This window comes from Chlorocebus sabaeus, chromosome 3, assembly GCF_047675955.1.
Source record: "Chlorocebus sabaeus isolate Y175 chromosome 3, mChlSab1.0.hap1, whole genome shotgun sequence".
NCBI classification, from domain to species: domain Eukaryota; kingdom Metazoa; phylum Chordata; class Mammalia; order Primates; family Cercopithecidae; genus Chlorocebus; species Chlorocebus sabaeus.
Window position 1 is genome coordinate 11583855 of NC_132906.1, and position 15480 is coordinate 11599334.

The window sequence follows — 15480 nt, forward strand, 5'->3', positions numbered from 1 at the left end:
TGTATATGCACACACACACACACATATATACTCCTCTGTACCTGTATATTTGTTGTTTTTCTTGTTATTTATCTTAATTTTAAGGATTGGTTCAAATTGTGTGAGAAATTGTCAATCTAAGCCTAATTTTATCTGTTAACAGTATACCAGACACTCTTCTTTTTTGTTAACTTGCATAGTTTAGGTAATATAAATAAATTTTATTTATACCCTTGGGAAACTAGGTGAATCTGTTGCAAAGGAACAAATGATGCATTTTCACAGATAATTTGAGAACTGAAAATGTTGCTTTTTAAAACAGCCCTCATTTAAAGTTTCAGCTTTTGATACTACCTGTGACAAGTTGGAAACTTATTTCTTTTTCTCTCTGCATTTCCTTTTGTGAAATGTGGGAAGAGATGTTTTTTTATTTTTAAACTTTCCCTAAAATGTTTTCCACAGTTGAAAAAATAAAGTACTTATACAATATATATAGGGCATACTGATTTACTAGTCATCAGTAGTGTTCTTTGAGAGGTATATGTTATAATCTAAAATAAATAATACTAATGATTTTTTCATCTTGTACTCAAACCCTTTTGGGGATGTTTTGTTGGGGAGGGCATTGGGCATAGCTTACGGTCATTGACCCCTTACAAATAGAGAGACCCCATTTTGGTTACTTGTCAGTCACTTTGGTCTCCTCTTATATCAGTTTTCATTTGAAGAGGTAGTTCTGAGGTTTAAAAAGCAAGACAAGAAGTAGAAGACTCTGTATTTTTAAGAGGAAGACTCTGAATCAGACAAATTCATTAAGTAAATTTGGGCGTGGTGGCTCACATCTGTAATCTCAGCACTTTGGGAGGCCAAGGCGGGCAGATCACTTCAGGTCAGGAGTTTGAGACTAGCCTGACCAACATGGTGAAACCCTGTCTCTACTATAAATACAAAAATTAGCTATGTTTGTTGGTGCACCTCTGTATTCCCGGCTACTTGGGAGGCTGAGGCAGGAGAATTGTTTGAACCCGGGAGGCGGAGGTTGCAGTGAGCCGAGATCATGCCACTGCACTCCAGCCTGGGTGACAAAGTGAAACTTCGTCTCATAAATAAATAAATAAGTGAAACTTTGTCTCAAAAATAAATAAAATAAAATAACATAAGCTTGTTTTTATTAGAAGAAAGTTTGAAACGTCATGTTTCCTTTTGATCTATTGTTGTTCCTTTTCTGATGTTCTAATGAGGTTTTATTGTATGTCTGTTACTTAGATATTCCTCACCTTTTAGGAGGAGGCCTAGATATATTTCTGACTCTGACAACTGTGCCTGACACACAGTAATATTTGATAAATGGTTTAGAAGGGCTTAATGTTTCCGTTATCCTTTTTTATTTCTGTATATATTGTTCTACTTGCTGGACTAATAATCAGTTTTAGATAATTAAAAATAATTGTCGTTTATGTGTTTGAGCTCAGACCTGCCATGAAAAATATAATAATAAAGATATTGGTAGCATTAATAAAGAACAAATTGAATAACATTTTGACCTCATTTGAATGGGCAAGGGAAAAGAACTGTTTTTGAAAAGAAGCATCTGAAAATATTTTATTATAGTTGTTTTGCAGTAGTGTTAAAAACCAGCTATATCAAATTTGTATTCGGTTCAGATATGTATATATGTATATGCACATATATGTAACACAGGATTATTTTTCTTAGACATTGCTAGGAACATTTGAAAAAATGACTTTTTTTGGTTGTATTTTAGTGCTCTTATTAAACAAGTGAACAAATCAATAGATGGAACAGCAGATGATGAAGATGAGGGTGTTCCAACTGATCAAGCCATCAGAGCTGGTCTTGAACTGCTTAAGGTAAATACCTATTTAAAATTAAGTGCCTAATTAGATATCTGTTTAACATATACAGTTTATATTATTTGTTCTTGATGTTTTCTTCTTAAGTTTATATAATCTAAAGTAAAATTTTCTCAGTTGTTTTAGATGATTTAGAAATTGTATTTTTATTCTTACATGTGATCTGATTATTTTGGGGTTTAAATGCTATAATCTAGCCTACTACTAATTACATTAAAATAGTGGAATATAATTCAAGGTGTCATTAGTGAGCAAAGAAGGTACAGCTCTACTGCACAATGAGCCAAATTCTTTGTAAAACTTTTTTTTGTTTCATAAAATATTGTCTTTTACTGATTGTAAAAATATTAGTTCATTATTGACAACTTAGAATATATAAAATTACAAAAAACATAGGTTCATCATACATAAACATTAGTTTCTTTTGTTTCCTTTTAATCTTCAACAAATGCATAGTTGGGATCATTGAGATCAAGCTGAATATACAATTTTGTATCCTTAACTATTTTCCCTTATTAAAAATAAGCATTTTTCTTGGTGTTTTTCAAGAGTTTTATTTTTAAGAGTGTCTAAAGCAGATCTGATTTTTGGCTGTCATTTAGTAGCTGTCATTTAGGTCTGCCTTTGACCACATTACTTGCTTCACTTCCTCATATGAAATCAAGATAATAATTAAGGCCGGGCGCGGTGGCTGACACCTGTAATCCCAGCACTTTGGGAGGCCGAGATGGGCAGATCATGAGGTCAGGAGATCGAGACCATCCTGGCTAACACTGTGAAACCCCGTCTTTACTAAAAATTACAAAAAATTAGCCAAGCGTGGTGGCGGGCGCCTGTAGTCCCAGCTACTCGGGAGGCTGAGGCAGGAGAATGGCGTGAACCCGGGAGGCAGAGCTTGACATTAAATCATGTACATGAATTTCTTAGCACCATTCCTAGCTCGTGGTAAAAATAATAATAAACATTTTTGAAATGGTGATTAGTCCATTATTTGGGGTATCATACTATCCTACTGAGGTAGGAGGCAGGACTGGACTCTGGAGGTGGGGCTCAGACACAGGACCAAATTGAGGACTAGCTAAAACAAGGGCAAGACAGAATCAGCTTTCCACAAGACACGCCCACCAATGTGCCTTGTCAGTTTGCCATTGCTGTGGCAATACCCGTATATAGAAATACTATAATAGTAATATAGAAATACTATATTAGAAATACTATATTTACTAATTATAATACTAAATATAGTATTTCTAATATGTTGCTGTCCCTTTCCTTGACAATGACCATGACCCAAAAGCTACTCCCTCTTCCCTAGGAATTTCTGCATAAACTGCCCCTTAGTCTGTATATAATTAAAAGTAGGTATAAATATTACTGTGAAACTGCCCTGAGTTGCAGCTCTCTGTACCCTACCTGTGAGGTAGTGCTGCTCTGCAGAAGCAGCCATAGAGGTATATGTAACACCTCTGGAACTGTAACACTACTACTTCAATAAAGCTGTTTTCTTTTACCATGTCACTGAATTCTTTCCTTGGCAAAGCCAAAAACCCTTGCGGGCTAAGCCTCACTTTGGGACTCTCCTTTCTCTGTATCACTAGTATTTTCCTATTGTTGAATATTTTCATTTTTCTACTTCCATTCTTACAAACAGTACTAAGCTGAGTGTTTCTATGTAAGATCTCTTGGTAATGTCATATTTTTTAGAAAATTAGGAGAGCATTATTGAGTTAAAGAGAGCGACCACTTTCAAAATTCTTGGAGCAATGTATATTTAAATTGTTGTACAGGGAAATTTTACCCATATATAATTCCATCAGTGGTATGTGAAGGTGCCCATCTTTTTAACCTTCACAAAATGGAATATAATACATTTTTAAAAGATTTGCAAGTCTGATAAGCAAAAATAATGTTTTAATTTGCATGTTTAATACTAGTGAGGTCCACTATCCACATGTTAATCATTTGTGTTTTCCCTATGGTAAATTCACCATTTTTATCCTTTGTTCATACATTTACTGACATCTCTGTCTTTTGGAGTTTTTTTTAGCTGATTTAAATGAGCTTTGTATTTCCTTTGCTTTTTCTTGGTACATATTTGATATATGTATAAACATATATTCTCTTATATGTAAATTATAAAGTATAGTAACCAAGTGAATACAGGTGAGAAGTAAATATGTAGTAACCAAGTGAATACGAGTGAAAAGTAGATAGAGTGTCACATTAAATTGAATATTAAAAATATTGTTCAAGTTCCCTGAGTAGTCTTTTTTCTTGCCTACTCACGTCCCCTCACCAGGTATCATTGTCCTGAATTTTGGATTTATTATTCTTTCAATATTCTTTATAGTTTTATCATCTATGTATGTATCTCTAAATAACATGTTGCTTGTTTTGATTATTTTAGAAACATAAATGTGGCATTATACTTAGTATATTTTTCTGGTGCGTGCTGTTTTTTTTACATTCCACATTTGATTCCTTTTGTTTATTTTATGCTTAAAAAAACCCTGTCTTGTACAGAGGGTTTTTGTTGTTTTTGTTTTTTAAAATCTTAAACACAACCCATCTGAAATTTATTTTGAAAGTGTGTTGTGGGGGCAGGGGGCCTAATTTGATTTTCTCCCAATAGCTATTCAGTTTTCTCAGGACTATTTATTTTCTGTTGACTTCTTTGTAATCTCTTACAATTTATATAATCTATTTTTTTAATATATTCTAGAGCCTACTTACTGCCTTATATTTTTTGTTTCATGATTATTCTAATGTTCGTACCATTGTGATTTGGTTATTGGAACTTTATAGACTTCTTTACTATCTTGTCAGTGTTTTTCCCCTTTCCCTAGTTTATTCTCTTCTTACTCAGTCTCTGCTAATGATGTTTATTGGGAAGATGAGAGATGTTTTGTTAAACTCTCTCTTCATGTCCCCTTTTCTCCTCTCATTCTCCACCAAAAAACCTGAACAATAATCAAAATCCAAATTATTTTGACTAAAATTATATTAACACGTAATTTAATTTTGGAAGAAATTACTTCATTATATCATACAATCTTCCTACAGAGGAACATTTCCATTACATAGTTGAGTATGTTTTAAATTTTGTTTATAGTGCTTTCAGATTTTGATTAACATGATTTTTTTTATTGACTTTGATTTATAGTATTTCTAATATGTAATATTTTGGATTTGTATTATAAAGATGAAAAAATTTTACAAATTATTTTTATGATTCATTTTATAGGTACTCTCATTTACACATCCCATCTCATTTCATTCTGCTGAAACATTTGAATCATTACTGGCTTGTCTGAAAATGGATGATGAAAAAGTAGCAGAAGCTGCATTACAAATTTTCAAAAACACAGGAAGCAGAATTGAAGAGGATTTTCCACACATCAGATCGTGAGTTGAGTTTATTTTGATAAATATTCTGGACATCAGAAACGTAATTATTTCTTGATTTATGTAATAATTGGAATCTTTCAAGTTTTGAGGAAAAACTGTCTAGGTTATCTTAAGTCTGTAATGTTCAGTTTAGATTCTCCTTTCCTAGGAGTAAGCATCGATTGGTATTTTAAAAGATGCGTGAACTTGGGGGATAAACATGGCTTATCTTTCTGATATATCAGTTTGATAATCCCTGGTATATTATGGCATAGAATAAACAATTCATATGAATTTAAGGTATGGGAAATTTCAAAGGAATTTCATCAGGACTGTCTATAATATTCTTTAGTTTCCTCTGTGATTTAGGGTACTGAAACAAACAAACAAATTTCAGAAGCAGTGCTTTAATTGACACAAGGAAGTAGAGAAGCATGGAATATCTAACAGCAGTGCAATTTTTTCTGTGTTTCAGTATTTCCCATAATTGCAAATTGAGCTGTTATCCTGGGATAATCATAGTTCAAGATTTTATAATCAGAAGAATAAATCTTCATTTCTTACATGTCACTGCTTCTCTATGTGTATCTCTTCTAGTTCTTGGAGAGAATATGGAATAGGTGGTTCTGATACTGGCGTAGTCATAGGTGGTTGCTTTCACCTCTACCTCATCACTTCTGGCTTACCCATTAGTCTGGTTAGTTGTGATTGGGGTACCATGGTTTTTGTGGAGAAGAATTGCCCATGGGTCTTTTCCTTAGAAAGAGACTGGAAGTAAAGCTAGCTTGCAATTAAGAGTTTCAGGTATAATTTTTGTTATTCCTTTCTGTTCATGTGTACTTAATTCTAGAAACTGCTGATAAATAGAACAAAGGCATTATTATTATTTTCTTTTTTTTTGAGATGGAGCCTCACTCTGTTGCCCACGCTGGGAGTGTAGTGTGGTGTGATCTCAGCTCACTGCAACCTTCGCCTCCTGGGTTCAAGCGATTCTCCTGCCTCAGCCTCCTGAGTAGCTGGGATTACAGGCACCTGCCACCACCCCTGGCTAATTTTTTGTAAAGTAGAGATGGGGGTTTTGCCATTTTGGCCAGGTTGGTCTTGAACTCTGGACCTCAGGTGATCTGCCTGCCTCAGCCTCCCAAAGTGCTGGGATTACAGGCGTGAGCCACTGTGCCTGGCCGGCAATTATTTAAATGGTAATAGAAACATATTAAAATTTTATAACAGTAGTCTCTCTGGCAAGAGTAAGAAACCTTATTGTTTGGAACTGACTTCTTAATTTTTTGTTTGTTTGTTTTTTTTGAGACGGAATCTTACTCTGTTACCTGGGTTAGAGTGCTGTGGCGCAATGTTGGCTCACTGCAGCTTCTACCTCCCAGGTTCAGGTGATTCTCCTGCCTCAGCCTCCCGAGTAGCTGGAATTACAGGCATGCGCCACCACACCTGGCTAATTTTTGTATTTTTAATAGAGACAGGGCTTCACCATGTTGGCCAGGCTGGTCTCCAACTCCTGGCCTCAAGTGATCTGTCTGCTTTGGCCTCCCAAAGTGCTGGGATTACAGGCATCAGCTTCCGTGCCCGGCCCTGACTTCTAATTTTTAAGTAATCCCAGAACATGAGCTTCCCTTTGGATGGTGCTGTGGCTCTCCTAGTCAGATCAGAGATGAGTTTGGTTTTATGTATGTGTATTTCTCGCACAGACATATGTAATACCTATACATACACATTATGTATAAACCATATACAGCTGTATACCATTTGCTGAATGTCCACCTATTACACTGTCTCATTTAAACATTGTGACAATTCAGTGAAGTGCAGTTATTATCCTAGTTTTCCAAATGAGGAATCTAATGTTCAGAGGTAAATGGACCCAGGTCATATAGCTAGCAAGTGACAGAGCCAGGATTTGAATTTAGGCCTGTTTGGCTCCAATGCCTATGGTGTGATACCCATTACGGCAGTTTCTTTTCTAATTAGAGCATTGACAGAGTTCAAGTTTGGCTTATTCCCTGGAGGTTTTATTATTTTCATTCTAGATTGTTTTTCCTAGTAACTTTTATATTTTAAAGAAACATGGTTTGATATATTTGTAGAACCACAAGAACAGGGTCAAAAGATGGACATTTTGAAATGTACATGGGACATTTTAAAATGTATTGCTTTACTGTGGAACTGAAGTATTTAAAATTATTTGATTTATATACTGAATATATTTCAGATACTTCTCATGAGGAGAATTAACTCAGCTGATACTGAATTCCTACAGTGTGCACACACTGTTCTTGATGAAATAACTCATAATAATTTCTTCCAGGAGATAAACTATATATGTAGATTTAATGTTTTATTAAATTGGGTGAGTTGATTTTGAGGAAAAATAATACAGTTAAGAGACTGTTGATTAAACTGTCTTCCCTTGAATTCATCAAAATAATTAAAAAGAACCTAAAGAAAAATGTATCTAATAAAGCTACCACAAACTGGACAGAATTGGCACCAGATGTGCCATTAAGACTGTATTGAATGTGAGAACACTGACAAGGGATATGTATTGGCAGTGTACTGTAAGTGTCCTATTATTTGCTAATTTAGAGGGAGGATATTGCTATATGGACACACTTTAAGAGAAAGAAAGAGAACCTGATTTTAGCTGTACTAGGACTAAAGGAGAGGCTTTGTGGTCATAGTATTTTTCTTTAGGTCAACCTGTTTACCAGGAAGAGCAAAGTTTAGTGATGAGGTAAGACTAAGGAAAATCATGAAGGAAATATCTTTTGACCGACTTTACGGGAGCAGAAAACAATTATACGCTTGACCCATTAAATGAAAAATGATGATGAGTTATAGGGTTCCATAACGATGAGTTATATGAGTTCCATTGTGACTCAGCTTGTCTCTCAGGAGTCTGACTTTCCTAAAAGCATTGAGATGTGCCAAAACTGAGGATCCTATCACAGCATGTGATGTACCCATAGCTCCAGTGACTGGTTCTTATCCTTGTAAGAGTTTTAACAAATTTGGAGATAAATTACACAGAGAAAAAGGACTTACTACCTTTAGTCCTAACTTTCATTCCTATGCTAGTTAGCCAGGTGATGAAGCAACTGTAGCCTGAGTTGGGAGCTTTTACGTTAATTTTTTAAGAGAAGTGTTCAGTCATCCGGGAGATGCTAACTATAACTTTTGTTTAAATAGCAAAGCCAGAGAATTTTTCTTACTTGAAGATGAATTAACAGAATACAGATAAGCAAGTTAACAAACACAAAACCTATGTAATGATCTTAGCATTCCAAAGTAACTGATAAGCAGTATTTAGAATTGAATTTTTCTAGTATCAAAAGAAAGTCTTAGTCATTTAAGCTGCCAAGGAAGGTAAACAGCAAATTACATGAGGAGAAAAAAGATAACAAAAATGAGACAATACATGAAAAAGGGCTAAGGATATTGATTATAGAATATAATTTAATATAAGTAGCAAGGAGCAGAATAAACAATATGGAAGGTGGAATCAGTGAGCTAGAGATTTGGCTTGAGGAAATCTGCATAGAATATGGAGAAATTGGACAGAAAAAATGGAGTTAAAGAGAATGAATTGCAGATAGTGAAAAACCGTAATTGACGTCTATGGAGAAGATAGTAGAATAATGGGAAATGGAAAATATTAAAGAGAATAATAATAAATTTGTTTTGAATGATTGAAAATATGAATCTGGAGATGAAGACTCATTTTTGGAAAATATACTGGTGCAATTTGCTAAATTATCAGGGATTGCAAAGGTGATTTTGCAAATATCAAGAAAAACTAGTTAGGTCAGTGCAGTGGAAAATAATGAAGCTGGCTGACTTCTTTTCAAACCACATACAATTTCTTTTTTTTTTTGAGACGGAGTCTTGCTCTGTCGCCCAGGCTGGAGTGCAGTGGCGCGATCTCCACTCACTGCAAGCTCCGCTTCCTGGGTTCACGCCATTCTCCTGCCTCAGCCTCCCGTGTAGCTGGGACTACAGGCGCCTGCCACCACGCCCGGCTAATTTTTTTTTGTATTTTTAGTAGAGATGGGGTTTCACAGTGTTAGCCAGGATGGTCTTGATATCCTGACCTCGTGATCCGCCCGTCTCGGCCTCCCAAAGTGCTGGGATTACAGGCTTGAGCCACCGGGCCCGGCAAACCACATACAATTTCTGAAGTTAATGATTCAACAGCTGGAGAGTTCTGATGGAAGAAACAGTATAACTAAAGAATTTTCTAGGTAGTCCTAGTTATTTTTAAGTAGGGACAAATGAAGGATATTCTTAAGTGTACGGGACTCGGTAAACGTACCACCCCTTTTTTTAAATCATGAGGTTACCCTGTCTACATAGTTGTATACTTTTCCCTCTGGAATTCAGTTTTGCTTATGCCCTCTAAATCTGGATTTTGTTTCCTTTTTGTTTGTATATCTCTGATTTGTCTTTGCCTATCATTTTACTCTAATTATTTAACTTTTAGATATGGCTATGTAAATATATTTGAAAACCTGGATTTTTAAGAATGATGTAAATAAGTTCGAGACGAGAAAAGACAAAAACCAAACAGACTATAGTTATAAAAGAAATTGAAACGTTATTCTCTAATAAAAGCACCAGTGTAAGTTGTGTCTTGAGGGAGATATTTCAAATCTGTAAGAAACCAGGAATTCTAATTCTTTTAATTGTTCAGAGTATAGAAAAGAAAGCCCTTATTTTCTTTACAGCCAGGATAACTAACATGTATACTAAAACCTAGTAAAAGATATCCCCCCACCCCCTAAGAAAACCCTAACACAAATCTTACTAATATGTGATTTTTGTATAAGTAAGATATTAGTAAAAAGATAAGTTAAATAATAAAACGAGAATATATTGTGGCCAGACATGGTTAATTTTAGGAGTATACAGAGAGGGTTGGTATAATATTAGTAAGCCTACTGTTTATGTTTACAATTTATTATATAAGTAGGGAAAAGGGTACACAATAGATCATTTTTTATAGGTGCTGAAAGGGCTTTTTTTTTTTTTTTTTTGAGACGGAGTCTCGCTCTGTTGCCCAGGCTAGAGTGGAGCGGCGCGATCTCGGTTTACTCCAAGCTCTGCCTCCTGGGTTCAAGCCATTCTCCTGCCTCAGCCTCCTGAATAGCTGGGACTACAGGTGCTCACCACCATGCCCGGCTAATTTTTTGTATTTTTAGTAGAGATACAGTTTCACTGTGTTAGCCAGGATGGTCCCGATCTCCTGATCTTGTGATCCACCTGCCTTGGCCTCTCAAAGTACTGGGATTACAGGTGTGAGCCACTGCACCTGGCCAAAAATATCAGTCTGTTTCTAATTAAATCTAATAAGATAGGAATCAGTACCTTCATAACATAATTAATCTCTCTTAAACCAATAGGCAGCATCATGTAAAACACCAGTAGCATTCCCAGTAAAAGCGGGAACAAGATGAGAAACCACACTATCTCTGCTATTGTTTAACATTGTTTTGGAAGCATTAACTGGTGTAATTATGTAAGAATATAAAATAAGAAATACAAGTGTGGGAAAGGAAGAGGCTTTCATTTTTCTTGGAAAATCCAGGAGAATCAACCGAAAAGCTACTCAAAATGGAGTAGCCAAAATAAGTATGTAAAAATCCAAAATTTTTCTTATATAACCAACAGTCATTTACATTATTATGGGAGTAAACATCAGAAGACCTAGAAGTAAAGTATACAAGAAATTTGCAATGCTGTAATAATGGTGGATGGGGGGATATAATGTTTAACAAATAAATTGGCCAGGAAAAGTTAGGTTACCTAGTAAATAATTAACAAGCAGTTTTGAAAGGGAAATAGACTGCTTACTTAGATTTTACATATATTCCAGAAGAATCAAAGACAAATTCTTGCATTATTTTAAGTATATAGCATGGATTTGCTTTAAGTATATAACATGGATTAATCAAATTACTAGGTAACTGGTATATTTTTATAACTTCCTTGTTTGTAGAGGAAGGGACACTAATACCAAAGTTGTGAATGAAATACTGAGGGATTGGATTATCATTATTATTACTATTATTGTTTTGTTGAGAAAGGGTCTTGCTCTGTCACCCAGACTGGAGTGCAGTGGCTCAATCATGGCTCACTGCAGCCTCAGCCTCTGGGGCTCAATCAGTCCCCCGACCTCAGCCTCCCAAGTAGTTGTGTCTATAGACACGTGCCACCATGCATGTCTAAATTTTGTATTTTTTGTTGAGACAGGGTTTTGCCATGTTGCCCACGCTGGTCTTGATCTCCTGGGCTCAGGTGATCTGTCTAGCTTGGCCTCCCAAAGTGTTGGGATTACAGGCATGAGCCACTGTGCCTGGCCTGGATTGTATTATTTTGTTAAAATTCATTTGTTGCAAAAGATATCTATGGGTTACCCCCCACCCCCAGCCCCTGCCCCACCATGTATGGTGTGGTTCTAGGTGTACGGTACTGTTCTAGGTGTTGAGGATATTGTAATAAAGAGGACAGGCTAAGTCTCTGCTTTATATTTTAGTGGAGATGAGGAACCACTATTTAGATAAAAGCCAAAATCATGAAATAAGTTGGAAACACAAATTATATACTGGAGGACTATTTTCAGTAAATATTAATTAGAAAAGGTTAATACCTGCAATGTATAAATGTATAAAGACTCTTTTTTTTTTTTTTTCTTTTTGAGACAGGGTTTTACTCTGTCTCCCAGGCTGGAGTGTAGTGGCATGATCTCTTGGCTCACTGCACCTCTGCCTCCCAGTTTCAAGCAATTTTTGTGCCTCAGCCACCCGAATAGCTGGGATTACAGGCATGTGCCACCATCCCTGGCAATTTTTTTTGTTTGTATTTTTAGTAGAGACCAGATTTTGCCATGTGGGCCGAGCTGGTTTCGATCTCCTGGCCTTAAGTGATCTGACCGCGTTGGCCTCCCAAAGTGTTGAGATTACAGGCATGAGCCACCGTGCCCAGCTGCAATGTATTATATAAAGATTCTTAATGAAGGAATAACAAATATAAGCCTCATAGAATACTAGCAAAGAGAACGAACAGGAAGTTTATAAGCAGGAAGTCCTGTCAGCCTTCGAAATCATGAAAAGATGCTTATGTATTCAAGGAAATACAAATAAAAGCAATTATGTGATGCAACCAGTGTGTGTTAGCATTCCAACAATGCTCTCTTGGGAGTATAAAATGATGCTATGCTTCTAGGTTTGTAATGTGGTAATATATGCAAACTTAAAATATGTATAGTTTTTGACTCTGCACTTTCAGGAACTTATCCCAGAGATAATTAGAAAAGATGTGCACATAATCTATCATATATAGTTCAGGGTTCAGTCAGAGAAACAAACTATACTAGGTATAAAGTCATGTACTGCGTAATGGTATGTCGGTTAATGATAGACCAGATATATATGGTGGTCTTGTAAGATTATAATGGAACTGCACTATACAGCGGTACAACTTTTATCTTTGATACCATATTTTTTCAGTACCTTTTCTATGTTTAGATATACAAATATTTACCACTGTGTTATAATTGCATATAGTATTCAGTACAGTAGCATGTTGTACAAGTTTGTAGTCTAGGAGCAATAGGTCATACCATATAGACTAGATGTGTAGTAGGCTATACCATCTAGGTTTATGTAAGTATACTCTATGATGTTCTCACAACAATGAAATCATCCAGTGATGCGTTTCTCAGAATGTATCCCTATTGTTAAGTGAGGCATGACTGTATTTTAAACAAATTAATACAGATGTTTAAAGGACAAAAGAGAAAAAAGTTGCATTGGTAATCCAGGGATACAAATGGGTGGAAGCAGCTAGTAGCTCTAGAGCTGGTGGGATAATTGGGAAGTAGTAGTGTTAAGAGGTGGAGGAGCCCTGCCAGTTTCACCCAACACACTGCCAAAGTATGGTGTGGCCTGGCTATTGCTGGGGAGCAGTGAAACTACTGCTCAGAATGCCTTAAGAAACTCTAGTGCCTTGTAGTGGAAGAAATTAATAGGAAACCAGCTCTTTGCAGATTTACAGCTTCAGGATCTCTGAGCAGATTATGAAAGGGTAGGTTTAAAGCTCAGAGACAGTATGTAAACAACCAGCACAGGGATATTCATGGTATTGTGGTTAAGGTGTTTTTAAAAACTTTTAAATCTAAAATGCTTATCAGTATGAGATTAGTTTTGGTATAGCCATATACTATACATGCACTAAGAGCTATGTGACTGTTAAAAAGAATAGTGCTTAGCAATATTTGACAAATGAGGTTCTACACACATTGTTGGTTTAAAAAACAATGTTTCGAAGTACTATGTATTTTATATCCTCACTTATTAATGCCTGTGTAATAATATGTCTAGAGAAATTTTAGGAGTGTTCATCAAAATGTTGACAGTATTGTTTCAGGGTAGTGAAATGCTGTGTTTTTTCTTCAGGGTTTTCATGTATTTTTCAGTTTGAATGTATTTTTCATTTTCTATGTTGGTATGATTGTTACAAGGAAAAAACTTGAAGGAAGAAAGTCAATTTAATGAGGGAATAAGAAATTCATTTTAATAGGAAAAGCAGTCAGCATGGGTGGTTATTTATTTTCATTGACTTAGTACTGCAGAATTCTTAAGATTTTTTTTTTGTATTCATTGTTTCAGTTTGTTTTCTGTTAAAGTAACTGAATCATTGGATGAGCTAAAATTTCACATAACTATCTTTAACAGTCTCAGCTAAAGTTGCTGCTAGTGTGAACAATAATTTTTCTCTTGATTGTTGGGGAAAGATTATAGGTGTTTGCATTATCAAGTGAGAAGATAGATCTTGTCTATGAAGTTTAGTTACTGAAGTAACCACAGAATAATAATCTTTTATTTCACAAAGAAACCACAAAACATAGACTAAAAGACTAGTGTTTTAGTTACACTATTTTTTTCTCCACGTTTTATTATTGAAAATTTCAAACATACACAGAAATAGAGAACACAAATCCGTATGTATTCACCAACCAGCCTTAACAATGAATAAACTTACAGCCAGCTTTATTTTTTCTGTGCCTCCACACACTCCCTTGTTCCTCTTATATTTGAAGGCAAATCCCAGATATTGTCATTTCATCTATATATCTTTATCCCAAACACAGTTAACACTGATAACTTAATATCCAGTTGGTTTTCTCAAAAAATGTGTTTTTGTTGTTGTTGTTGTTTGTGTCAGGGTCTCGCGCTGTTGCCTAGGATGGAGTGCAGTAGTGAGATTGTAGCTCACTGTGGCCTTGAAGTGACTGGGCTCACGTGACCCTCCCACCTCAGCCTCTCAGTAGTTGGAACCGCAGACACCACACCCGGCTACTTTTTTTTTTTTTTTTTTTTAAACTTTTTGTAGAGATAGAGTCTCTCATTATGTTGCCCAGACTGGTCTCAAATTCCTGGGCTCAAGCCATCCTTCCTCCTCAAAAATGGTTTGTTTGATTCAGGATGCAAGTAAGATTTATACATTGTGATTGGTTGCTGTGTCTTTTAAGTATCTTGTTTCTTGTGGGCTTTCTCTCCAGCTCTCACTCTGCTTGCAGTAGGAATCAGGTTGTTTCTCTTGAAGGGTTATCCATAGACTGATTTTTGCTAATTGTATCCCTTAGACATAATTTGATAGGTTCTTCTTTGTTGTTTGTTTTGATTTTTTGCGACAGGGTCTTGCTCTGTTGCCCAGGCTAGAGTGTGGTGGTGCACTGCAGCCTCGACCTCCTGGTTCAAGCAATCCTCCCTCCCAGCCTCGTGAGTAGCTGGGACTACAGGCACATGTTACCATGCCTGCCTTATTTTTATGTTGGTTTGTAGAGACAGAGTTTCACCTTGTTGCCCAGTCTAGTCTCAAACTCTTGGGCTCCAGCAATCTGTCCACCTCAGCCTTTCACAGTTCTGGGATTACAGGTGTGATCCACTGTGCCTGGCCATATTTCTTTATTTTTTCTAAAATGGTGATTGAATCCAGAGACCTGATTGGATTCTGGTTCAACTTTTCTGTTTTTACAGGACTATTTTATAAGATTGATATGCTTTCCTGTCAGGAGGCTCATAATAGCTGGCCATCTCTCTATGATGTTTGCAGCTGTTGATACTAGTAATCAGTCTTGATATTTTTATTGTCATTCTTCTTCACTTCCTAGCTGAATGCTTTTGTAAAAAGGAAATTCTTATCGATTCTTTGGTTTCCCAGTGTTGTA

At 35.9% G+C, this 15480-nt stretch overlaps 1 protein-coding gene across 7 annotated transcripts in view; it reads left to right on the forward strand.

Moving 5' to 3' along the window:
- PDS5B (PDS5 cohesin associated factor B) overlaps positions 1-15480 on the forward strand; it is a 180887-nt gene that overhangs the window by 114125 nt on the left and 51282 nt on the right. For all 7 annotated transcript variants that reach the window (XM_007960096.3, XM_007960102.3, XM_007960100.3 and 4 more), the window contains exons 18-19: positions 1745-1850; positions 5098-5258. In XM_007960096.3, coding sequence (XP_007958287.1) covers positions 1745-1850; positions 5098-5258 — 267 coding nt within the window. The remainder of the gene's footprint in view (positions 1-1744; positions 1851-5097; positions 5259-15480) is intronic.